The sequence below is a fragment of the Rhinolophus sinicus genome, chromosome 10 (genome assembly GCF_057876585.1).
Source record: "Rhinolophus sinicus isolate RSI-liver-muscle chromosome 10, RSI-T2T, whole genome shotgun sequence".
NCBI lineage: Eukaryota > Metazoa > Chordata > Mammalia > Chiroptera > Rhinolophidae > Rhinolophus > Rhinolophus sinicus.
This window is the reverse complement of record NC_142510.1, coordinates 14,518,230-14,543,103: the sequence shown is the minus strand read 5'-3', so window position 1 is coordinate 14,543,103 and position 24,874 is coordinate 14,518,230. Positions and strand designations below refer to the sequence as shown.

Genomic DNA, 24,874 nt, shown 5'->3' with positions numbered 1-24,874 from the left:
ATTCGCCTGCTGAGGAGTCTTTGCTCGTATCGCGCGCGTCGCCATTTAGGCCCTCGCCCAATCCTGCCAGGCGCCTCCCTCGGTGCTTTGCGCCCGTGCCCAGGAGAGGTGTGACGGACGCAGCGACACAGAAGGATGTGATAGCCCCAAAGACCTGCTTCAAGGCTTCCTTTGGCAGCTGTCATCCCAGAGGACTCCTTGGTCCCCCCCACCCTCGCTCTGTCTGCCCACTCCTAGAGGCACCGTGATGCCCCCAGAAGGCTGTGAACCTCCTTGTGGGGCCCAACACTTTGGGGCTCTGCGAACACCCCCAAGGGCCGCTGTGCCCTGCCTCCCCGTGATGTTGCGGAGCGCGTTCTCACCTTTCTAAGAGGCACTGTGACATCCCCCAAACAGTTATGAACCCCCTTGCGAATCCAGGACACATCATAGGTCTGAGAACACGCCAAGGGCCTCTGTGATTCCACTCTCCACGAACTCTCTGATCCGCCAGAGAGCGCTATGACTCACCCATAGGCACTGTGGGCCACCACAGACGCGCGTAGACCCCCATGGGGCTCCGCGACACTGGTTTCCCCGCCCCCTGTCAGGACCCGCAGAGGGCGCTGTGACTTCTCTCCCCAAAAAGGACGGCGTCCTCTGGTCCCCATCTATACTGCCTGTCACCTATGCCTGCCCAGTCTCTGCCGATTGGGCGTCCGTGTCTCTGTCTCCGCTGCGTCTCTGCCTGTGTTCGGCTTCTTTCTTGGCCTACTGTGTCCCTGTCTCCGTGTCCATCCGGCTGTCTCTCTCGGCCTCCGCCTCGTGGCTCCTCCGCTGAGGTCTCGCCCGGAGGACCCTTAGCACCCCTTCTGATCCAGCTCGGGGCTGGACGTAGTGCCCACGCGGACGCGCGTTCCGTGGCCTACACGTAGCCCGGTGGGATGGGGATTCCGGCGGGCAGCCCTCCCGGCTCCCGATGCCCCCGGCCCTGCCCTCAGTAGGGCCCCGCAGCCCCCTGCCCACTCGGCTCTTGCACCAGGGAACCGCTCGTGAGCCCCTGACCCTCTGCGCGGGGACGGGTCTTGGGCCGGCGCATGCTCCCGCCGCCCAGCCGTGGGGTGTCAGCGCGCATGCCCAGAGCCCGCAGCGGCCGAGACCCGCGGCGTTCGGGGTGGGCAGCCCGCGGCGCGTGCTCGGCGGGGGCGGGGCCGCGTGCGCGCATGCGCAGAAAAAGCCGGCGCGCAGCTCGGTGAACTGAGAAAGCGGTGCGGAGCGGCGCGGTGGTAGAGGTGGGTACGCTGCGGGTCTGGCGGGCGGGGGGCGTGGCGGCCCGCCACGGGGGCCGCGAGGCCTCGATGACTGGGGGGCCAGGTCGCCGGCTGTCACCGCGGTGGGGGCGTGCTGAGGGAGGGGGCGTGGGGGCCGGACTGCGGGGCCGGTCGCCGCGCAGGGGTTCGGGGCCCTCCGCGGTCCTGCGGACACCACTGCCCGCTTGCCCCCCGCGCCTCCCCGCGGACGGAGTGCCGTGCGGGGCGTGACGCGGGGCCGGAGCCAACCCGCACACGCACCCCAGCGGCAGGGCCGGTGCCCCTGACTAGCCGCGGTCTGTGTGCCGGCCACGCCAGGGCCAGGCGTCGGTCGGAAGGAGCTGCCTCTGTGTCACTCCTTCCTTGGGCCACTTTCCGACTCTGCGGGGTAGGAAATCCTCTTCTGGATTCGAATTTACAACATTCTTTGATAATGTTCTGCTGTTGAAGACGTACAGCCGTTCCCCTTACGGCCCGCTGCTTGCCTCGGGATGACATGCCCACCCAGCGACCGAGCCCTGTCTGGCGGGAGACAGAAGCGTTTGCACAGGGCCCCTGGGCACTGTGCTATTTGAGCTTTGAGTAAGCAGAGCTGGAGATTGGGGATAGGCTGCGTCTGGTGAGCCCCGCAGGGTTAGGGGGCCTGGGTACAGGTGTTCATCTGTGACCTTCCTCAGTATGGAAACAGACATGCTGTGAGCGTCCTGGGTTCCACTCGCTGGGCTGACATTAAGGGCCCAAGGTTGTCGAAGGACCACCTGGGCTGTGCAGAGGCACAGATTGACTGTTAGATTCGTGGTGCGCTGGAGAGACACAGGCTTAGGGGCCGATGTGGCTGTGGTTGTGATGCTGGTGGTGTGGTCTTTCCCCAGATGCTTATTCCCAGTCATTAGTCTGTCTGCCTTTCCAGGGCCAACAAAAGCACTCGAAGGTGGTTTTCCTTATTTCACTGTATGTTTGCTCCAGAGTCAGCAGGGACTTCCAGGCAATTGCAAAAAAAGACGATCCCATGATTCCTCAGACGTATAGCTATTTCCTGCACTTGAGGGTGAGAGCTCCATCTTTACTTTCTATCTTCAGCACATAATAGGCACCTGTAAATGTTTGCTTAATTGTCTTGAAGACAAGTAGGCAGGTTTTTTTTTTTTTTAAGGGATATAGGTTGAGAGAAACAAACCCAGATAAGATCAAGAAACCTCATAAAGGTGTTACAGTTCACAGAGGTTTACAGCCAATGGAATGACCCCCACATGGCTTCCTTTTATTCTGAACGTTGGTCCTCGTCTAATCTTCTCAGCCCTCAGATAAAACCTTTAACTGAAGCGCTTATCGGGTAGTGAGTGCTCTGTTTCGAAGCTTGTCTCTCCCTGTGAACAGAGCTGGAGGCCCGTCACATTCATCTTTGCTCCCTCATTGCCTGACTTGGAACGGGCAGGGGTTATCTCTGAATGGTTGTTGAACCAAGGTGCTAAAACTAATGTAGTGGTTTTCATCTGGGAGTAAGGGTGACCTTCAAGAGATGTATAAGTAATCTAGTAATCTAGGCAGGATTTTCATAACAATAATAAAGTTCACCCCCTGGGTCTGCAAGTTCACCAGTCAGGTGGGCCTCACCAGCTCTTGACCACACCTGCCAGCATTGTCCAGAAGGCCAAGTGACCTTGGGCACGCCTTGTTGCTTCTAATTCTCATTACAGTCTAAGCCAACTGCAGATGACATACTTAAGTGTTTGCTTTTACATGGTTTCTGGTTTAAAGTACATAAGGACAACAAAGCAGGTTATAAAAAAACGCTTAACATTTACCCGGTTCAATGTTTTACCTGTTTGAGCATACCTTTTCTGTTATGACAACTCTGTACATGGAAGAAAGAAGCCCTTTTTAACCCGAAGCAGCAATTTCGGTAGCTGTTTCAAGTGTCACCTTCCAAGTGGAGATAATATCAAGGAAACAAAAATCTCAGCTTTTTACTAAGAATCGACTTGAATTCATTATTCAAAGGTTTTTCATTCATTCTGCACAAGTTTATTGAACTTATACTGCACATGAGGAGGCCCTGTGCCCCATGTTCTGTGGCTACAAAGTTGAGTGAGTCTCTGTCCTTAAGGAGCGTACAGTGCAGTGAGGAGATAGGCCAGTGGCACCTCAGTGTGGCACTATGGGAGGTGCTCCCATAGAGGTGGACAGAGCTTGCTTTGGGCACAGAGTAGCATCCAGCTGGCCTTTGGTGGAGGTTCCTGTGAAGGAAAGAGCCATCCAGGCAAAGAGATAGTGTGTGCGAAGTAACAAGGGCACGGCCCACCCACCAGCTATTGGGAGAAGTGCAGTGGGTCGCTCTGGTGGTTGGGATAAAGAAAAGGAGAAGTTAAGGAGCTGGGCTGGCAGCAGATCTGGAGAAGTCCTGAGTACCAGGCCCGAGTTTGAATGTTACCAAGAGATCTTGGGTCTGTGAATGACTGATCAGATTGTGTTCTCCACAGGTGACCGGACAGAGGTGTCCAGGATGGGTTGATGAAGCGCTGCACTGGATCGGGGGTGGTTAAGGGGCCACTCTAGCAAGCTGTAAGGCCCAGCACCAAGGAAGGACAGTGGGGTACAGAAAGGAGAGCAAAACCATGAGACAAGTAGCTGTAGGGATGGGCGAAGGGCCAGGGAGAAAGGAAGTCCAAGATTGGGTGATTGGCAGCTGGGTACATGCCACATACACAGCATGCAGGAAGGGGACAGGCTTGGGGGCAGGTGATGACTTTTAGTTAGGACATGTAGAACTGAGGTTGGTAAGACTTCCCAGCAGTAGATGGATATGTGTTGGTCTGGCACCAAGGAGAGAACATTTTGGAGACTCCTTCCTGTGTGGCAATGGAGCCGGGGGCGGGGTGGTGTAGGGACTTCCCAGGAGACTGGGAGTGACAAGACTGAACCCTGGAGGTATCTAATCTGTTATATGTGTAAAACACAGACTAGATAAGCTAACAGAAGGCTGATTAATAACCCCTTACCCTTTTGGGGTATGGGACAGGATAGTACGCTTTTTACTTCTGTGACAAAGCCCCGGTTTGTTGGTTAGAGGAAACAGCAGGGTGTAAAATGCGAAAGGTATAAAATCGCATGGTTGATTCCAGGGACCTTCCCGTCTCGTGTGTTTATTTGCCTTTTGGGAAACTTCCAGATTGTCATTGATCTCAAAGGACCGTATTTCCCTCCAGACCAAGGGTTGGTACTCTCAGCATTCTCACAATTAGATCTCTGAAAAAAGACCTTCTCAGGCCCAGAGATAGAGCCGAGGTTGCAGAATTCTCGGGCTCCCCCCTCTTTCCTTCCAGGACCCCAGTTTCTGTGTGGTACCTCAGCATTAGCAGCAGGTGTGACTTTGGAAAGACTCTTGAGGATACAGAGGCCAAATGTGTGGTGGCTCCTCCCCAGTCTTTCTCCCACACCGAGAGGTGGTGGGGGGCAGGGTGAGGAAAGGCTGATATTGCGAAAGGAGCGCCTGTCTGTCCACAGGGCTGGCCCAGCTTCTGGATAAATGCTTGGGCCATTAGCAGTTATTTTTGTCTCTGATAACCATCTCCCTTAGGGGTTGTGAGACAAGATCTCATTCTGTCCTGTACAGTTATGTCTCCCTGCCTGATTGGGGACTGCGCAAGGGTCTGCTGGCAGGGGGTCACATGTAAGCTGTCATGGTTTCTCCCTCTATCTCAACCAGGTGCACTTGCGCTCTCCCTCTTTACAGGTGATTGAAAACACACTGCACATGGCTCGGCTTGTTTCCCATAATCTGAAACTGTGTGTCTACCTAATTGTCACACAATTTTAATGGGGTACCACATACATTGAGGGTTGTTTACGCATGCGTGATTCTGTTACTAATCAGAGCCCTTCCCTGTGTAGTGTTCTAAATGTAGAACCAAAAGCTCCCCTCCCCTCTGTCCCTTCAGCTTTTCCTTGAATCATTTTGCCCTTGTTCCCTCCTTCTCCTTTGTGATTCCTTTTCTGGCAAGGGACATTCCAGCCTTGTATCTTGGTAAACCTGTGGGCCTTAAAAGGATCTCGTGTATACATCAATCCTGCCTCTGGCATCTTTCCCCGCCTTCATGGTCTGCCCCCTCCCCTCCTCCCAGCACGCAGGAGCACCGAGCTTTCTGGGCAGCCCAGTGTACCCCATGCCTCCCTGTCTCAGGCCCTGTCGCTTCTTAGAGCCTGTGAGGCTGGACTGTAAAATTGTCTTTTAATCTGAGCCACAAATGGCACTCACCATTGGGCTTCCCAGCCCTGCGCAGCTGTCTCTGAGGGCCTGTCCTGTGCCCACGCTGATTCTACCGCTTCTTGCCACCTCATCTTTCAGGATTCAGCTGAGGCAGCACTGGCTCAGGAAACCTTCCCGATCCCTCTTTCCTCATGGGCTGGGGACCCAGACACCCTCTGCTTTCTTCTCATAGCACCTGAGTTGGCATGGCCAGTGTACCCATGGCCCCTCAGCCAGAAGCTCATCGAGAGAGCTGCATTTGAACTTCTGACAGGCAGCAGACAGATGGGCAGCTCTTGGTACACCAGCATTCAGGAAGCATCTCGAATGCCTATTAAAATGTTTAAACCTGCAAGACTCCCTCCTAGCCTGGCTCTGTTGTCAGGTCTAAAAATACTTGTGGAGAACCTGCTATGTACCTGGCCTTCCGAGGCATATCTGTTGAAGGCAGCTTGCTTGGAATTCTGACCAGTCAAAATTCTAATGCCGCTGACAGCGGAGTTCCTCTGATCCTCGTTCTCGGCAGCTGGCTGGTTTATCTTGTGCCCTTGGGGGAGGGGGAGTGTTTTCCCAGACCTGCTGTTGGGAGGACCTTTTGAACTCAGAAGATAAAGATCCTGAATTAGCAGAGCCCGTTCCAACGCAGCCCCTGCCTGTGGGTGGACCAGACAGGGCAGGGAAAAGGTGTTCTGCCCCAGAAAGAGTTGCAGGGAACTGTTTTGAGTGGCTAACAAGGTTGGGACTCTGCCCTGCCTGGGGCCCCATGCCGAAGGCTCAGGCGCCACTGGAAGACCTCCATTTGAACTTCTGACAGGCGGCAGGCAGGTGGGCCAGCCAACCAGCCTGCAGGTGCGGTGACTAACGCCTACTGTTAATGGTTACACCCTTTGTACCTGGCACGTGCCCTCCATTGTATGCTACTAGCAAAGCGGCCACTATCAAGTTCCCCAGTAACCGGCTGCCTGATAGTCACTGTGGAATGCCACTTGCCATTAATATTTGAAAAATCCCTGTGCTCTGCTTCTGGGCTGAGGCAGAGCATGGCCTGCCTTCCTGTCATGTGAAGATGCCTGCTGGGAAGGTCATATGCCTAGAACAAGTTGGTGAATGTTCCCTGTTGTTATTATTTAGAATTAAATTTTCTTCTTGGGCACAGGTAGTTTGGGATTTTTCTGAGTCTCCATCTGTTTCCTTCTTTTGTTTTTTTCCTTGGGTACCCTGGGTATGGTGTGAGACAGTTACCGTGTTTCCCCGAAAATCAGACCGGGTCTTATATTAAGTTGTGCTCCAAAAGACGCATGAGGGCTGATGTTCAAGGGACGTCATCCGGAAAAATCCTACTAGGGCTTATTTTCCGGTGAGGTCTTATCTCCAGGGAAACACGGTAGGCACAAAAGTATAGTAGAAGAACTGGACTCATGAGCGTGTCATCACAATGGCATGGCAAGAGTTAAACCAGATTTGGACAAGGAGGGGTAGCGTGCAGCCAGGGTGCCCTCAGCCCTGCCCAGGAGGTCGGGACGGGCTGATGAAGGAGGGGGCATGTAGGCCAGCGCTTGAAGCAGATTGGACTGAGAGGAGAAAGGAGAACAGGGCCTTTTTTCCTTCCCGACTGTGAATGTGTTCCTGTGTGTGTGGCATGAAGGCTGCAGAGGCTCTTTGGAAGGCAGGGAGGGTGGGGGACCAGGAAATGGTTTCAGGTAGAGAGTGGGGCAGAGTGCGTCGGGCATCAGAGCTGGACCTGTTGGAGTCACACAGCGTGTGCGAAGGATGGGAGGTGTTCAGGAAAGCGGTTGGAGATTCGGACTTGAGTTCACAAGAGGCTTTTAGGCTGAGACGAGGATGGACTCCTCAAAAGGGACATTAAGAGACAGGCAGAGGAACAGGAACAGCGGCAGCCAGAGAAGTGGGACAGACAGACACGAGGGAAGGGTTTCACGAGGCCCGGCCAGAGGAGAACCGAGGGCGCTGGGGTCGGCTGTGGGTGCTTCAGGGTGATAAGGGCCCAAAGGTGTCCGTTACACCATCTGGCAGCTGGGCAGTAAAGGTCCCACCTTTATCGGTGTGGCTTGCTTTTGCGAGAAGGTTGACTGGGAAGGAACGCAGGGGGAGAGGCAGAGCTGGAGTGGAATGTCGGGTTCTGTGGGTGACTATTTTGGGGTCTGTCTGTAACAGAGCGAGAGCATTAAAGATACAGGAGTGAGAACGGGCCAGGAAGGAGGGACAGTGGGGGGCTCTGTTCTGGGCCTGCGGATTTCCACGTGACAAAGAAATGCTCGCTCCTCTCAGCGGGAGATGTGGAGTCCCCAGGAGGTGAGGGCCAGGGTTAGGGAGGACAGGGAATTTCTGCCTGGCACCCCATTCTCGGGAGAGAAGGGGGGCAAGGGGCCAGGTAAGCTGGTGCAGGGAACAGGAGAGGTGTGCCAAGGAGGGCTGCCAGGTCTTGTGCAGGGCAGCGTGATTTTTCCTTCCTCAGTTGGTCTGCGAGCACAGAGAAGCACATTGTCAGTCTGGCTTTTCCTGAGAGTTCTGCCGGTGGCCGAGACAGGAGCACAGGATGGGCTACGTGGAACGGATCGAGGCTGAGCAAAGACATAAAGCCACGAGCAGCTGGTGGATGAGGGTGGGAAGAGGGCAGGGAAGCGCTCTAGGAAGGGGTTAGGAGAGTGGGGCATTCGATATTCGACCTCTGGCTGGAGTGGTTTCTGGGGCTGACCAGGGTTTGGATAAAATGGTAGCGATGTAAAGGCTTCTGAAGGCGAGAGGAGCTTTGCATCAGGGCTGCCCACTGAACCCCTAAATGCCCTGTAATGGTGGCAGCTGAGGGAAGGAGGCCATGAGCTGGAATGCGAGGAGGCCAAGTCCTGGGGAGGTTCTGGAGAGGGGTGCAGGGTCGTGGGGGACCCCCGACAGGGGTGGGGCAGGTCCTGGGGGAGAGCTGCCTGCTGTTTGGCCAGGAGGAAGAAGGGTGCATTCTGGGAAAGGATGAGATGGTGGGGATTGTTTGCCACAGACAGGTTCCAGAGCAAGAAGAGAGGTGGGAAAGGGGGTGAGGGGGGTAAAGAGCCGGGTAGCAAGGTAAGAGAATGTGGGGGACCAGTGGCAGTGTCACCAGTGCCATCTGCAGAATTGGGGGTCATCCTACAGCTGAGGCCTTGGGGGGGGAGATGAGTGTCCTCCGTCAGGGGTTCTAGACAAAGTCCTGAAGCTGAGTCTCTGGGGGGGCGACAGCAAATTCCTGGGGTGGGACTGGGCATCTCCCTGGCCTCTCCCCCTGGGTAGGTGGGAGGACTGGGCCTCTCATGCGGAAATCAGACTTGACTGAGGCTTGAGAGGAAGCTTCCGGTATAACATGACAGGAGAGGGTGCTCATCACGGGCCTTGGGGTGCCCGTGATGCAGTTGGCACCGTGTGCCCAAGGCTTCTGCAGCTGCCTTTGGAAGGCAGGGCGGGTGGGATAACATGACAGGAGACGGTGCTCATCACGGGCCTTGGGTGCGCCTTGCTCTAGGCCTGCTCCATGCCCAGGCCTGTCCCACCCGTTCTGGTTGTCTAAGGTAGCTGGCCTCGGGGATACCTCCGTACCCCTCGCCTCCCTCCACCTTCTCCTTCCCAGAAGCCCTTCCAGCTGCCCCCCTGGACCTAACCCCTCCCGGAATGCTGTGCAAGCTGAGTTGCACTCGCAGCCACCCAGGCACACCCTCCCCACCCACACGCAGTCCCTTCCTTCCCTGTCCTGCTGCCACATCCCCCACCTGGCCGGCTGCCTCATAGCACAGGCACTCTGAGCATCTCCTTCTCAGGCAGAGAACACGTCCTGTGTATGTCTTTCTCATCCCCAGACCTCGCACACCTGCGAGCCGGCGTGTGGTGCCATCACCGCTGCATGCCTGTCCCCTGATGCCAAGTAGGTGTCAAGGGCTTCGGTCATTGTGCTGTGTCCTGGCCTGCTCCCCGCTGCCAGCTCCACCTCACTGGGGATTGCTGGTCCCTAAGGTAGAAGGACTGCCGAGAGAGCAAATGTTCTAATTCGCTCTGGGAAACGGACAGGAGTGAGCATTGCTTTGTCACGTGGACGCCTCAGGCCCAGAACAGAGCCCCTCGCTGCCCTCCTTCCCGTCCTCATCGCCAGGCTGGAGCCGCAGCCTCCTTCCTCGTCGTTCTTTGTTCCCCGGTCCCACTCCTGGGAGACGGATGTAGGATTACTCAGACGGGAGAGGAAGAACTGAGACATAGCAGCTGACACCAACAGCGCATCCACCCTGTCGTGTGGCACCGTGACTAAGGCCCAGCCAAGCCGAGCCCCGGGTCCTTGGACCACGAGCTCTTCCTGCAGCCAAGGTGGGGGGGTAATCAGTTCCCTGCTGGGTTGGGGGCAGTAGGAGTGGGTAGAAATCCTGGTGAATGCCAGCTTCCCTCTGCACAAGGGTGCCTCTTGCCCAGTGGGACCACAGTTGGCCCTTTGGTGGCATCTGGGAGTGTAACCTGTGGCCACCTGTGAGGTTGAATGGGTGACAGAGAAGTTCAGGAGCCAATGTGGGCATCTGTGCCCAGGGCTGGGTGTCCGGACAGGACGTCAGCACAGCAGCCCAGGGTTCAGCTTCCAACTCGAGCTGCGCTGACATTCGCCTGAGAGTATCTGTGTCGTCACAGGCACTTTCAGCTCCAGCAAAGGGCTGTCTCTGCCCCACCGCAACCCCACCCCTGGGCCACAATTCTCTCTTCATTGCTTGGGCTGCCCCCTGCCATTGGTCACTTCATCTGGTAGAATCCAACCCACAGTCAGTCTCTTGGGTCCCCCCCTATGTTCTCCATCCTCCCTGACCAGCCTTGGCCTAGCCCTCCTCATGCCTCCTCTGCCAGGGTTTATTTCCCCAAAATGCATGTCACCTTCCTCTTAGACTCTCCTCCTGCTCCCTCCTGTGCAGGAGCGACGTCCCTTCTCCTAGGACAGCTGGCACGCAAGGCCCTCGGACCCTGCCCTTGGACCCCCTCGTCCCACCTTCAGCTGCCCGATACTGCCTGCTTGAGGCTCCCCAACTTGCTGTGCTCTCCCTCATGCCCTGCCGTGGGCCGACTCCCCAGCCTTACGGTACACTCAGGGTACACTGTTCGCTCTGCAGTGCCCATGTGGAGCCAGCGTCCTCCCTGGGGGCCTCCCACAAACGTCTGGCCTCACGGTACCTCCTGCTTGGGCTGTGATCATGCGTCTCTTCCAGAGCTCTTTTACCCTCTTATCCCAGTGCCCTGCCCAAGACCCCGCACAGAAAAGCCAACTCAATAGAAGTTTGTCAAATGAACAAGAGTTTGGGGCAAAAGGAGTTGTGATGGGGTCCTGGGCCCCCCAGGAACGGTGTCCTGGACGGGAGGCACAGCATCCAGTGTGGGCAGGTGGTTAAGGTGGAATCACCAGGCATAGTGTGAGGGTCTGTGTCACATGAAAGTGAGTTTGTTTTCAACGCACTGGTCTCATGACTCATCAGACCTGGGGTGTTTTGGGGCAGCAGCGTAGCATTGAGGAGCCGGTCCTGAACTTGCTGAGAACGGAGCATGAGTGGGGTTGGCTGTCCTGGGTGGGAGAGGGCTCTCGGGTACTGTGGCGTTGCCATGAGCGCTCTGGAGGCTGACAGACCAGGGATGGTTCTCTCTGCGCTTGGGGATCCCCAGGTACCTACCTCTCTGTATCCCAGTTTCCTCATCTATAAAGTGGAGCAAATCCCTGTGCCGTGGAGTTGCCCTCAGGATTAAAGGATATAGAAATGCAAAGCCAAATCGCCTGAAGCCAGCAGCTGTGGGGTTTCTGTTCAGCCGTCCCTAAGGATAAGGTTATAGGGGGTTCCTAGTTGAACCCCAGCTGCTTGGTCCTGTTGTCTCCTGCCCGACTGTCCACAGTGAGGTCTGGCCCTTCCTCCTGTATCGCTTCCCCTTGTACCCTGCTCCTGCTCAGCAGTTTTGGAGGGCTGCACACAGAGCCGCTGGTGCAGCTTGCCACCACCCTCTTTCCATGTGCACGCTTTGGGGGGTTCTCTACAGCGCTGAATGGGGCCCCTAACACATTGGGTCTCCCCAGAGTCCGATGTAACCTTGGCAGACCCAGGACAGGGTACTTTGGCCAGAGGGAGCACTGGTCATGACAGGACAGGGAGCTGGACGGCGGTGTCACTGACATAGCAAGATAATATTTTGGGGAAGTAGAGGTCACTCATTTCCACGTAACGTTTTTATTTTTCCTGAAATAGTTGCTTCTCATTAGGTAACCTGACCTCTCAAAACAGGCACAGTATTTGTGAAGAAAAGGGATGTGAGGGTCACTGGCCAGGGCTTCCTGGGTGAGAAGCAGCAGCATAGCAGGGAAGGGGAGGCAGGTCTGTCAGAGAGACCACTTGGAGGGCCCATCCCTGAGAGAGAACAGGGAACCTGTGGACCTGGGGGAGAACCTGGGTGGCGGCCTCCTGTGGCTGCACCTCTCCCATGAGGAGGGGGCTTGCATAGGCCCTGCGACAGGTTCTGATCAGGCCTTGTCTCACTGGGACCCCGTCACTCCCCAGATATCTCTGAGCCAGTGCCAGCCTAGGAGACCCCCAAGGAGCAGTAACAGTGAGAGGCCCTCGGGACATCTGAGCCGCCCTGGCATGCCAGGCTAGGCTGAGTGCTTTCTATAAACAGTCTCAGTTAATCTTGACAACAATTGGCTTTTGAACACATCCGTTGGATCGCATCCCTTCACTGCTTCCCACTGAGCTTAGAATAAAATCCATAACCTCTCCCCGTGCACAGTCCAGGATGTGGGGCCCCACTGCTCTTGCCCTCGCTCACTGTGCTCTGGCCGCCCTGGTGCCCTTCTCTTCCTGGAGCGAATCAGGCCTGTTCCTGCCTCAGGGCCTTTGCACTTGCTCTTCTCCAGTGTGACCTTTCCTCATCTCTCTGGCTGCTTCCTTCTTGTCAATTCAAATCAAGTTGGGAGAGATCCACCCTGATGACCCTAGCTAAAGTAGCCACCACCCTCCAGAGGTGCTGCGTGGTGTTCCCACTACCCGAAATGATCATGGTCTGCAATTCCTGTGAGTCTGGCAGGACGTTGAGTGGAATTTTTCCTTTTTTCCCAGAATAGCAGGCTAGGCCGAAAGCTGAGCACAAATGACACAAAGTAAAGTTGATCCTTGAACAACTTGGGGACAAAGGGGCACTCCTGAAGAGAAATCAGGGTACGCCCCACCACCACCTGCACAGTCAAAAATCCACGTGTAACTTGACTCCCCAAAAACTACCTGATGACAACTAAAGACAAGAATCATTTTCCCCCCTTTCTTCCACCTCCCCCCCCCACTCCAGTTCAAGCCGTTGTTTCTCAGTCTAGTTGTATAGGACACAGCTCCCTGGCCCAGGCTGGTATTATGAGCCTTGCGCTCCCCCCGGCTGGTCGGCCCGCTCACAGCAGCTCATGGCAGCTCTCGCCGGCTGCCAGCTGCTCACAATGGCTGCCGGCCGCTCATGGCAGCCGACAGCAGCCCATACCGACCTCCAGCTGCTCACAGCAGCCCAGCTCCAGGGAGAGCCATTGTTCACAATCTTAGCTGTAGAGGGTGCAACTCCCTGGCCCATGTGGGAATTGAACCGGCGACCTCGGCGTTAGGAGCACGGTGCTCCAACCACCTGAGCCACTGGGCCAGCCCCCACAAGAATCTTTTTCGTTCCTTAAAATATAATCTTTGTTATCTCCTGTTTATGATTCTTCCCTAAGCTATTTCTTAAAGAAAAGAAAACAAAACAAAAACTTTAGTAATAGCCCCCTGTTGACTGAAAGCCTCACCAATAACATAGTCAATTGACACATATTTTGTATGTTATATGTATTTGTATGCTGTATTCTTACAATAAAGAAAACTAGAGAAAATTAAATGTTATTAAGAAAATCATAAGGAAGAGAAAATACATTTACAGTATTAAAAAAACAACCTTGTATAAGTGGACTTGTGCAGTTCAGACCTGTGTTGTTCAAGGGTCAACTATATTTCCCTACATTTCAAGTTCAGGGAGCTACAGACAGGTGGGTCCAGCCCCCTCCCACAGAGCTGATGGAGAGGTGCCACCTCAGAGAACCAGCCCTGTCCCCACCCCCATCCCTGTGCAGTGAACTTGAAGGGGGCGGCTGGGTATGGCCTTTCGGTGAGTGCAGGGTTTGTGGTGAGAAACCGTTCCCGCCCTCCCACTCCCGGCACCTGCTGGCAGGGCTCTGGCTGGCCACCTGCCCTGGGCTGCCCGAGTGAGAGAGAGTGGGACGTCCCCGGCACCCCAGCCTGGAGTGAGAGCTCAGCCCTCCGGTGTTGCATGGGGACTAACGCCAGGTGAGACGGACCGTGTTTGTCGGCTCCGTTTTACAGACAGGTACATGCCACTTGGGGAAGAGCCATGGCTTGTCTGAGGTTCAAGCAAATGAGGAGTGAAGCTGGACTTTGAAGCAAGGCCTGTCTGATTGACGCTGGATCATTTCCCACATTAGCTCCTGCCTCCCTTCTCTCCCTGACCTTTGTCAGGGGCTGCGGGACTGTGGCGAACAGGTAAAGCCTTGTTTCATGCGTGGGAACAGGTGGTGTAGACAGTGTTGTCAGATGGCTGCACGCTGCGGGTGGACTCACCAGGAGATAGCATCATTTCAACTCTAAAACTTAGGTCCAGAGTGTGAATAGCCAACCTGGCTGATTGTTTTTGATCTGTGTCCCGCCTCCTGACCCCCTTCCCAGTCACCAGCCTGAACCGTCTACCTCAGCTGCGAATTTGTGTGTAAATGGAAGAAAAGGCTTTGCAGGACATGCACTAACATAGGAGCAGTGGTCGGTTATCCTAGGGGGAAGCGGGAGTAGGACTGAAGGCATAACGTAAACAGGATTTTACATTTTTACTCTGTAATTGTGACTTCTTTTACTCTGTAATTGTGCAGTTGTGTAAAAAGAAACCTAAGGAAACCACCCGGGACCTGGTTTTATCGATGCCTAAAGAGGTCGTTGCAAGCCTGTTTGCCCGGCCCCAGGAACGCCAGGCTCTCTTTTTGGCTGGGGGCTTGGGGAGGAGGCCTTCGTGGGTCCAGGGGGCTCCCTCAGGGGCTCCTGCATGTGTCCTTGCCTTGGAGTCCCTCTGAGTCCAGCAGGTCCCTGGCCTACTTGCTGCAGTAAACACAACTGTGGGTCGTCTCTGAAGGAACTTTGCAAAGTGCAATAATTGCTTTTGGAGTTTCCAGTTTAATATTCAACCCGAATCTGATGCCAGTTGAGTGAGGGTTGGCGCTATCCTTCCCTGCTCTTGTTCTGTTTATAAACACGTTTATTGCCCTGAAAAGGAGCTGGTTCTTTTCACGCAAACAGGATGGGCCTGGGTTCCCTCCAGAGGTTAGTGGGCTCAGAGCCGAGAATGAAGGATTTAAACTGTAGGTAATTTCCACGTGGGAGATTGTGGAGGGCAGCCTCGGCGTGGCCATGGTGGTGAGTGGGCCTGTCAGCCGGACCTTCAGAACCTTGGGAACAAGGGGCTCCTCACTGCTTTCCCTCCCAGGACTCAGCCAACAAATCAACCCGCACTAGGGTTTCTTGTCTTCTGAGGAAGAAGGTTTCAGCACTGGCAGCAGGCCTGGTTCTGCTGTGGGCAAGGCTTTTCCAGTGGGACATATTAAATGGATGTTGTCAGAAAACCTTATTTTAATGAAGGTTTTCTCTGGGGAAGCCCCTATAAAAACAGAATCAATGCATAGACTGTGTATCCGAAGGAACTGGAAGCAGGGACCTCACTAGATATTTGTACACTCGTGTTCCCAGCTGCAGCATTCCCGTAGCCAACAGGTGGAAACAACCCAAATGTCCATCAACAAGTACATGGATAATAAATTACGTCCTATTCATACACGGAATATTATTTAGCCGTAAAAAGGAATGGGATTCTGATAAATAGAGACGGGCAGGGATGACTAGTTGGAACATAGGGTTTTCAGGACCTTGAAAATGCTCTATATGACACTGCAAGGCAAATACATGTCATTTTACATTTGTCTAAACGCACAGAATGTGCAACGCCAGGAGTGAACTCTCACTCATCTGTACATTACGGACGATTATGATGTGTCAATGTAGGTTCATCAATTGTAACAATGTACCCCTCACGGTGGGGAATGTTGGTGATGGGGGCGGCTGTGCGTATGTGGGGCCAGGGGCATGTGGGAAACCTGTATCTTCCTCTCAGTTTTGCTGTGAACCTAAAACTGCTCTAAAAAATAAAGTCTTAAATTTTTGAAAAGGATATTCTGATCAGTGAAATAAGCTAGACACAAAAGGACAAATACTGCACGATGCCACTAATACGAGGTGCTGAGAGTGGTCAGATTCTTAGAGACAGAAAGTGGAATGGTGGTCGCCAGGGGGCCGGGGGACCGGGAATTAGTGTTTAATGGACACAGAGTTTCAGTTTGGGAAGATGAAAACGTTCTGGAGATATCTGGTGGTGATTGTTACACAACAGTGTGAATGTACTTCATGCCGCTGAACTGTGTAGTTAAGACGGGTAAAATAGTCAATTTGTTATATGTATTTTGCCACAATAAAAACAAAACCAAAAAACCGCCACATCAAAGTGCTTTCTCAAGACATCTCACAATACAGGTTTTACACTGTGATTCTTTCTACTCAATGTTCTTAAGGTATTTGCTCTCTGTATTTTCAGATGGATGTTCTAGATTCAAGACAAACCGGAATGATCTGGTTCATTTAGCAAAACTCACTGAAGCAAACCCTTGTGACATCTCCAGGCAGTTGTACCATCCCAGATGGAAAGATTAGCTTGAGGTACGTGGAAGCCTATTGTACTTTTTACGCCGAGGACAGTAGCTTTTTGCAAAAAAAAGAAGTTAAATTGAGGTGTCCTGAGCAATAGACTTCCGGCCTGCTGTCCACCTGTAGTGACAGAGTCTCAAACCGCACATTTTATCCATTTTTTAATGTCTGCCTGAATTTCAGTAGTTGCCCCTAACGGGAGGCAGCACCAAGTCCCCCAGTACTTCTGGCTCATTTGGACAGAGAAATGTCTCACTTTGAAGCTGAGGCAGTTTCACTTCTTTCTCAGCCCTCGTGTCTGCTTTCCACCTGTGAGTCCCCTCTGGCGTGCCTGCCGGAACCCTAGCTGGCATTTTTAGAAAGTTAAGAGTCAGCTCCCGAATTCTAACCCGGGGCCGGCGGGTCAGAGTCGGTGTGTGTCTTCCTCAGGATGCACAGCTGGTAAAGGCTTGACGCCTTCGAGAACTGAAACGAAGCACCTCGTGACTTAAATGGGTCTTCGTAACCAGCGGCTCCTTTTCAGAAGGGCCCGCAGGCCGCAGGGAGGTGTGTGGGAGCCTGATGGCCGAGAGCTGTTTCCAGCAGGGTCAGGCCCTTGAAACCCTCCCTGGAGCTCGTGTCTAGCCTCTCGTTACTCATAATCTGTGTGACCTATTCCAGTTCCTGTAGAAGCCCCAGGAAAAGAAGTTAGACTCCAGAATTCATAGAGAATTCTCAGAATATCTGCTTATCTTCAATGGAAGCCCTAATGAGACTTTATAGAAAAAGTCAAACAAAAACATGTTCTTTAAAATGTGCCCCTTCATACACGTGTATTAAGTATGGTTTTTAATCCTACAGAGTGTGGGATGGCAAAGAGGTTAGCAGAAAAACCTCAGCGAGGGGGCTGCAGGAATTAGCTGCTCTCTGCCCCCTCCTGGCAGCGCAGCGCCCTCTGCCCGGCGCCCCTGCACTATGGACTCCCTGGGGTACAACTGCTTTGTGGACCGAGATAAGATGGACGCGGCCATACAGGACTGGGGGCCCAAGGAGCTGAGCGGCACCGAGCTGCAGGAGCTGAAACAGCTGGCGCGCCAGGGCTACTGGGCCCACAGTCATGCCTTGCGGGGGAAGGTGTACCAGCGCCTGATCCGCGACATACCCTGCCGCACGGTCACGCCCGATGCCAGTGTGTACAGTGACATCGTGGGCAAGATTGTGGGCAAGCACAGCAGCAGCAGCCTGCCCTTGCCCGAGTTTGTGGACAACACACAGGTGCCCAGCTACTGCCTAAATGCACGGGGCGAGGACGCCGTGCGGAAAATCCTGCTCTGCATTGCCAACCAGTTCCCCGACATCTCCTTCTGCCCTGCCCTGCCCGCCGTGGTGGCCTTGCTGCTGCACTACAGCATTGACGAGGCCGAGTGCTTCGAGAAGGCCTGCCGCATCCTGGCCTGCAACGACCCCAGCAAGAAGCTCATCGACCAGAGCTTTCTGGCCTTCGAGTCTTCGTGCATGACGTTTGGGGACCTGGTGAACAAGTACTGCCAGGCGGCCCACAAGCTGATGGTGGCCGTGTCAGAGGACGTCCTGCAGGTCTACGCGGACTGGCAGCGCTGGCTGTTTGGGGAGCTGCCCCTCAGCTACTTTGCTCGCGTCTTTGATGTCTTCCTGGTGGAAGGGTACAAGGTGTTGTACCGCGTGGCCCTGGCAATCCTCAAGTTCTTTCACAAGGTGAGGGCCGGGCAGCCGCTCGAGTCAGACAACGTGAAGCAGGACATCCGCGCCTTCGTCAAGGACATTGCCAAGACTGTGTCTCCGGAGAAGCTGCTGGAGAAGGCATTCGCCATCCGCCTCTTCTCTCGGAAGGAGATTCAGCTCCTGCAGATGGCCAATGAGAAGGCCCTGAAGCAGAAGGGCATCACCGTCAAGCAAAAGAGGTAGGCAGGCCCCGGGGGCTGCAGGGGAGCTGGTCTCTGGGCCGGCTGCCGGGGGCTCTCGTGGGGCGGTGCTCTAGTGCCATACATCCTGGGGCTTGGGACATGGGCTTGTCCTGCCAGCCTCTCGGTCTGCCTACTGCCAGCCAGCCATCTGTGCGTGGCTAGAAAACCGCGGGAAAGAGAGAGGGCCTTCCTGGCCGCAACCGCAGGCTGCGGAGGCAGCGGTGGGCACGGAAGGTGCGGGGTCCTGTCCCCAGGCTGCAGGCCCATGAGAGATGAAAGCTGGGTTTGATGCGGGGTCAGCAGATCCGGCAGTGGGCTGGGCTGGCTGCATTACTTCACCATAGCCCCTGCAGCTCGGGGCTCATTGGCTGGCCATGCTCGTGGCTGCTGGGCATGGCCCACTGGCCTGAGCACAGCACCCCAGGTAGCAGGGCTGGGAAGGGCCCACAGTATCCTGAGACCATCCCAGCAGCAGACGCTGTGACTGGAGGTGTGGGGGCCTGTCTTCTGGGCCAAAGGCAGGCGCGTCCTGGACATCAGTACTTGTCACTAACCTCTCCTTGTCTGTTTTATTTTTCTTCTTCTCCATGTCCATTGCTTCCTCCTGTTTTTCAGTGTTTCACTTTCTAAAAGGTAGGTCTGGAAAGCACGTCTCCATGCCTGGCTTCTCTCTGTCGCCTGGCCTGGCTGTCCCGGGGCCTGGCTGCTTGTGCTGGCTCTCAGGGCTGCCTTCAGCTGTGCGCCTCAGAGCCTAGCTGACGTTCCGGGACCATTTGTCTGTCCTTCTGTCTGTCTGTCTGCTCGGCTGCCTCAGTTGTGCTCTCTGCTGGTGCTTGGCTGGCCCTGAACCATTGTCTTGCCAGAGCTGACTCACTTTCTGTCCCCATTTCTTAGAGAAAAGGTGCTTTTGACCCCACCTGGGCTGGGCGTTCTCCCCTCTTAGTAAGGAGATGGGAGCGGGGCTCCAGGGAACAGCTCCACCATTTCTTCCTGAGGGCACGTAGGCCCAGGCTCTAACCTGGCTGAATAGGTGAGACGTTCCCTCCAGGCCCAGCTCCCAAGAGAGTCTCTGTACACCCCCGGGGCAGGCGGTGTGGTCAGGGCTGGGGTTGCAGCTGTGCTCTGAACCTCTCCCTGCTCTCCCCAGGCAGTTTGTGCATCTGGCTGTTCACGCGGAGAACTTCCACTCAGAGATTGTCAGTGTGAAGGAGATGAGAGACATCTGGTCATGGATCCCTGAGCGGTTCGCGCTCTGCCAGCCCCTCCTGCTCTTCTCCTCACTGCAGCACGGGTACAGCCTGACCAGGTAATGCCCAGGCGGCCAGGGGAGGCTGGGCCTGCCTTCCAAAGGCCCTGAGGCAGGTCTCCAAGACCAAACGGGGAAGGAGGGGCAGAGGGGGCCGGGGCAGAGCGAGCCTTGAAGTTGCCCAGCTTCTTGTCCTGCCTGTGCTTCCAGGAGGTCACACTGGAAATGGGCCTTTGAACCTGGGCACCTGGCTGAGGCCCTGCCTTCTCCTGGGACCATAGAATCAGGAAGGCCTTTTCTGGGCTTCTTTCTCACTTCCAGGCTACCCAAATTCAGGGGGCATCGCCATGCACGCCACAGCTCCAGGGCTGCATATAGGCATTGTGATGACCTGGAAGGCAGAGGAGAGGGTGACTCGAGGCTACAGGTCGTGTGGTTCACTACCCCCGCCCCACTTGTGTCAGTCCACGAGCAGGAACAGGTCAGCCCTGAAGCTGGGGCTGTGCCGGGTTCCCCCAGGGCACGTTGCCTCCCTGGCCGCTTTGTCAGGTGCAGCTACCCCCTTGAGCCTCAGATGGCAGGTGGCCTCAGAAGTTCTGGCTTGGGTCACAGGTGACCCAGCAGAGGTGACACAGGCAGAGCTGGCCTAGCCCTCGTGGTCGGCACCGGCTGCAGCCCCGTGCGTTATGGCACAGCTGGAGCGGCATTCACCTCTGTGGGGGGCCCACTAAAGGATGGCCAAGCAGAGTTGTCAGGGCCACCAGCCAAGCCCTGGGCACTTGGCACCTCCACAGCAGCAGCCTCAGACCTCCTCATGTGCTTCCTGCTGCCACCTGGCTCCCCTGTGCCCGGCCTCCCAAGAACGTTCCAAGCTTTCCTAGAGCGGGGACCTGTTCCTCTGGTTCTTGCTTCCCTGCAGCGCCTGGCATGTGTCTCTGCCTGCTGGGGGCTCTTTGCCGCGCTGCTTCTCCCCACATCACACAGAGCAGACAGTCCTGGGCAGCTGACCTCAGCCTACAGGCCGCCTGGCCGGACGGAGCTCCATCCTGGCTTAGAAGAGTGCCCAGGCCGGTGTTGCCAGGTCCTTGGCCACTGTGCCCGGCCCCCAGGGGATAAGGACACACAGTTCCGAGGCCCATGCACCCCTACACAGCCTGGGTTTCTCAGCCACTTTGGGTGCTGCTCAGCAGAGGCTGGCTCAAGGTGGCACGGGGAGGGGCGCAGGATAACTGCTGCCCCTTAGGCCTGGCACATGTCATCTCTTCTGCCAGGTTCTATTTCCAGTGTGAAGGACACGAGCCCACCCTCCTGCTCATCAAGACCACGCAAAAGGAGGTGAGCAGGGACCAGCGGGAGACCGGGGTCCTGGCCTCTGAGTTCTGGGGAGTCTGCTTCTCCTGTGCCCCAGGAACGGTGGGTGGCCGGGCAGCCTCCACCAGCCTTCCTGCACTTAGGGGCACAGAGCAGAGCTGCCCTCCACAGAGAAGTGAGTCCAGCCTCCCCGTCTGATCCCCAAGTACCCAGGGCCGCCCTCTTTCCCCTGGGGGTGCAGGCCCTCCTGAAATAGCCTGGCTGCTTAGAGGAGCATTGCAGAAATGCCTAGTGAGCAAGGCCCTGCCTCTTCCCGCCGCGGTGGGCCAGTGCCAGGTGAGTCCACTGCCTTTACCTGCCTCTGCCCCCGACAGATAGTTCTCAGGGCCTTGTTCTCTGCAGTAGCTAGCCCCTGGAAAGTCCCCTGGGACATCTAGGGAGGTTGGAGCTCAGGTGTCCCGTCCTGGGGTCGTCTGCGTGTGGTAGAGGCTTCCTGTTCAGTGGCTCCCAAACCTGCACCCATGGCAGTTTTAGGTTCCTCACCCCATTACAGAATCTGTGTGTGTGTCTCCAGGAGGAGTCTGGGCATCTGTGTCATAGCAGATGCCTGAGTGTCAGACGCTTTGGGCAAACCTTGCAGCCCCTAGAGGGTCTTGATTCTAACGGTGAAATCAAGCACTTTACTGGCTGCCAGGGTGTTGGGGAATGTTATGGAGTGGCCAGACCTCCTGGAAGCCTCCATATAAAGGGCCTCCCTGAGGCTGATGCCCAAAACCAGAGTGTGGACATGAGGCTTGTTCCCGTGAGCCTTGAGGGCCAAAGAGGGAAACGAAAGGAATATATCCCAAACGAGCTAATGGAGGTCCGGGCAGCCACCCTGTCTCACCCCAATCACTCACTGCCAGTCCCATGTCCTCCAAATTCTGTCTCCTCACACCTCTCTCCACCTCCAGCCCTTGTACCTCAAGTCGGGGTAGGGAGTGCTGCAAACCCCCATCACCCCACCGCCCCGGCTGTGACTGTACTACAGCGCCTCGGCAGGCCCTGAATGAGGGGCTGCGCTGCAGGCCTGCAGGGCACAGCCTCACTCTAGGCCTCTTCCCCCAGGTGTGTGGAGCTTACCTGTCAACAGACTGGAGCGAGAGAAACAAGTTTGGCGGCAAACTGAGCTTCTTTGGGACTGGAGAGTGCTTTGTGTTTAGGGTGAGTAGATCTATCTACAAGAGCTCTGAGGTCACCAGGCCCAGCACTGCCATCAGCCCCGCTCACATGACCCTGTTTACGGTCGTCATTGCAGTTACCCTACAGGATAACCTCCCGTTTCCTTCTGGTTTGTGCTCATTAGACCATGAGCTCCGTGAGAGCAGGAAGGCTCTTACCTGCCCTGTGTGGCACTGTCCCCCCAGCCTCAGCACAGGGCCTCGCACACAGAGGGCTCCGGTGAAGATTTGTGGGAGGAAAGTGGGGAGAGGGGGCCTTGCGGGTGCCACATGCCAGTTCCTCATGCTGCCCTTTCACCCTTAGCTGCAGCCTGAGGTCCAGCGTTACGAGTGGGTGGTTATCAAACACCCGGAGCTGACCAAGCCAGTGTCCTTGGAGACCGTGGCCTCTCCGTCCCTGCTCTGCCACTCCACGTCCTTGTCATCGTCCGCGTCCTCAGACCCTGCTGACCGCCTCTCACCCTTCCTGGCCACTCGGCACTTCAACCTGCCCTCCAAGACCGAGTCCATGTTCATGGCTGGAGGCAGTGACTGCCTCATCATAGGTGGGCAGCGCCCTCCACCTCAGGCTGGGCTCACGAAGCCTGGGAGCAGGGTGCGGGCTCATGGATGACCAGCCATTGCTGGCCCAAGTGACATGTGCCTCACTCAGGCAGGGCCCTGGTGACGGCAGAGGAAGCAGGCATGAGGGCCAGGAGTGGGGACAGCCGTGCTGGGTAAACGAGCTGGGAAGAGGGGGGCGTCTAGCCTGGAGCTTGGACCCTGGCTGAGGGCTGGTGGGCTTCGGCAGGTCGAAGGTCAGCGCTGTGGTTTTAGAGAGGCCTCTGGCAGGGCCGGGGCAGGGATAGTGGAGGTGCTCAGGGCGGGAGGAAGGCGCCTCGGGGGCCGGGACAGACAGTGGGGCAGCCACTGACTAAGCCTCCTGCAGGTGGAGGCGGCGGCCAGGCACTCTACATCGACGGGGACCTGAACCGGGGCCGCACGGGCCACTGCGACACCTTCAACAACCAGCCCCTCTGCTCTGAGAACTTCCTCATTGCTGCCGTGGAGGCCTGGGGTTTCCAGGATCCTGACACCCAATGACAGGCCTGCACTGACGGTGACGGAGCTGCCACTGTGGGGGGGTCGGGGGGGCAGTGGCCAGGCCCCCTCTTCAGGGAGGAGACAGTGAGTGAAGACCCCCTCTACATGCATGGACAGCGTTGGGTGCAGCTGGGGCTCTGGTGCTGGACAGAAGTGGTAGGGGCTCCGTTGGCCAGGCCTGTCCCTCCTGGCCCTGCTGGGACCTGCTCAGACTTGCCATTGCCTCCACCTTGGACTCAGGCCCTGGCTGTCCTCTGTGGGGGCGTCCTGTGCCCAAGGCCTGGAAGGGGCTTCGTCTTGCAGCCCCTGAGCCTTCCTCCCTTGGTGATTGAGAGGGCTGGGAAGGCAGAAGGAACCTGCAGCCAAGTGTGGGTGTATGGCACCCCCTGCTGGTGCCTCTCAGCATGGCTCCCATGCGGGATCCTGCAGCCTCCTGCCTGGCCTGCTGCTGTGTGTGTTGGTCTGGAGAGGAGAAAGGTGCCCTGGGGACTGTTTCTTGGCAGGAGCGTCTGCCTGGGGCTTCTGACCTAGTTCTCTCCTCCCCACACTGGCCTCCTGGGGCCGCCTCTTAGACAGTAGCCACAAGGTGAAAGCCGGTGAGGAGGAGTAGATCTGTGCTGAGCTCTGGGCCCTCCCAGGGGAGGGCCAAAGGCCAGTGGAATGAAGGGCCAAAAGGGACATCATGTGTCCTTGTGTTTCTGCAGAGCCTGAAGCTTCTGATGGGTCTCGTTGTGTATTCACACTTGGAGAGGCCACCCAGGATGGCCAGGGGAGGGCCCTCTGCGACCAACCCCAAATCAGCCAACTCCGTTTCCAGGTGCTTGCCTGGAGAAGCCTGGACCCATGGCCCCTTCTCCAGCCCTTTTCCTCTCCAGATGGAGCCTCCTACAGTCTCTGCAGTGGCCCCATTTCTCCTCCATGTCACTGCAGTGACCTGGGCCCCAGGATCCCATCCAGACTCCTCAGAGTGGCGTGCTGGTCTTATCCAGCCCTAGCCGCCTCCCCTTCATCGGGCCCACATGCCCATGTACCAGGACTGCACCCTCCCCAGTTCCCTGCCCATGTGACACCTTTACCACGCACCCGTTTGCATGGCATGTGTCCTCCCTCTGTATCCCTCTCAGCTCTGTGGTCGGCCACATAGCATGGTTTTCTTGTGCTGCCACCTCCCCCTTTTGTGCTGCCTGGTCCTGCACTGGGCCCATGCACAGTAAGTGCCCCGTGATCTCCCTCAGCTGGTTCTGAGGGCCTGGGCACCCTGGAGAGAAGAGGAGAGAAGCAGACAACAAGTATGTGTGCTGTGGCAGCCTGGGCTACCGGTGCCAGGGGGCCCTGCCCCCCAACCCAACCCCACTTGGCTCCAGCCAGCGCCCTCAGTGCCCCTGTATCCCCTGCCCCTGCCCATCTATACACCGTGCTTCCTGTGTGCTGTTCGTCCTCCCTCTGCCCACCCACTCAAACCTCTGAGCCTGGCCACAGTGGTGCTGAAGGAAGGACCAGGAACCTGTGTGGCCTTGGCCAAGCCAATGAACCTGTTTGGAACTCAGTTTCCCCAACTGTAAAATGAAATCAGTCATCCTCCTCTGCTGACCCCACGGGACTGTTGAGAGCCTGTGAGGGGCGAGGTGCTGTCACCATTCACCCCCTCAGACCACTGCAGCCCTTGCCACATCCCTTTCCTCTGAGCCCCCCCGGCCCCAGCCTGTATTTTGGTGTTCATTAAACACTGTCTCATTACATGAA

At 56.2% G+C, this 24,874-nt stretch overlaps 1 protein-coding gene across 4 annotated transcripts; it reads left to right on the top strand.

Moving 5' to 3' along the window:
* The first annotated feature begins 31 nt into the window (after nucleotides 1-31).
* TBC1D24 (TBC1 domain family member 24) lies at nucleotides 32-24,874 on the top strand. 4 transcript variants are annotated; one of them, XM_019713182.3, is made up of 9 exons: nucleotides 32-1,271; nucleotides 16,240-16,361; nucleotides 17,190-18,268; nucleotides 18,887-18,904; nucleotides 19,419-19,577; nucleotides 20,789-20,852; nucleotides 21,936-22,031; nucleotides 22,353-22,593; nucleotides 22,977-24,874. In XM_019713182.3, the coding sequence occupies exons 3-9, from the start codon at nucleotides 17,304-17,306 to the stop codon at nucleotides 23,129-23,131; spliced, it is 1,698 nt and encodes a 565-aa protein (XP_019568741.2). In that variant the 5' UTR covers nucleotides 32-1,271; nucleotides 16,240-16,361; nucleotides 17,190-17,303; the 3' UTR covers nucleotides 23,132-24,874. The 4 variants fall into 4 exon arrangements, with proteins under 4 accessions (XP_019568741.2, XP_019568743.2, XP_088657457.1 ...); XM_088801331.1 differs by lacking the exon at nucleotides 32-1,271 and adding an exon at nucleotides 1,708-2,337; XM_088801330.1 differs by lacking the exon at nucleotides 32-1,271 and adding an exon at nucleotides 8,757-9,876.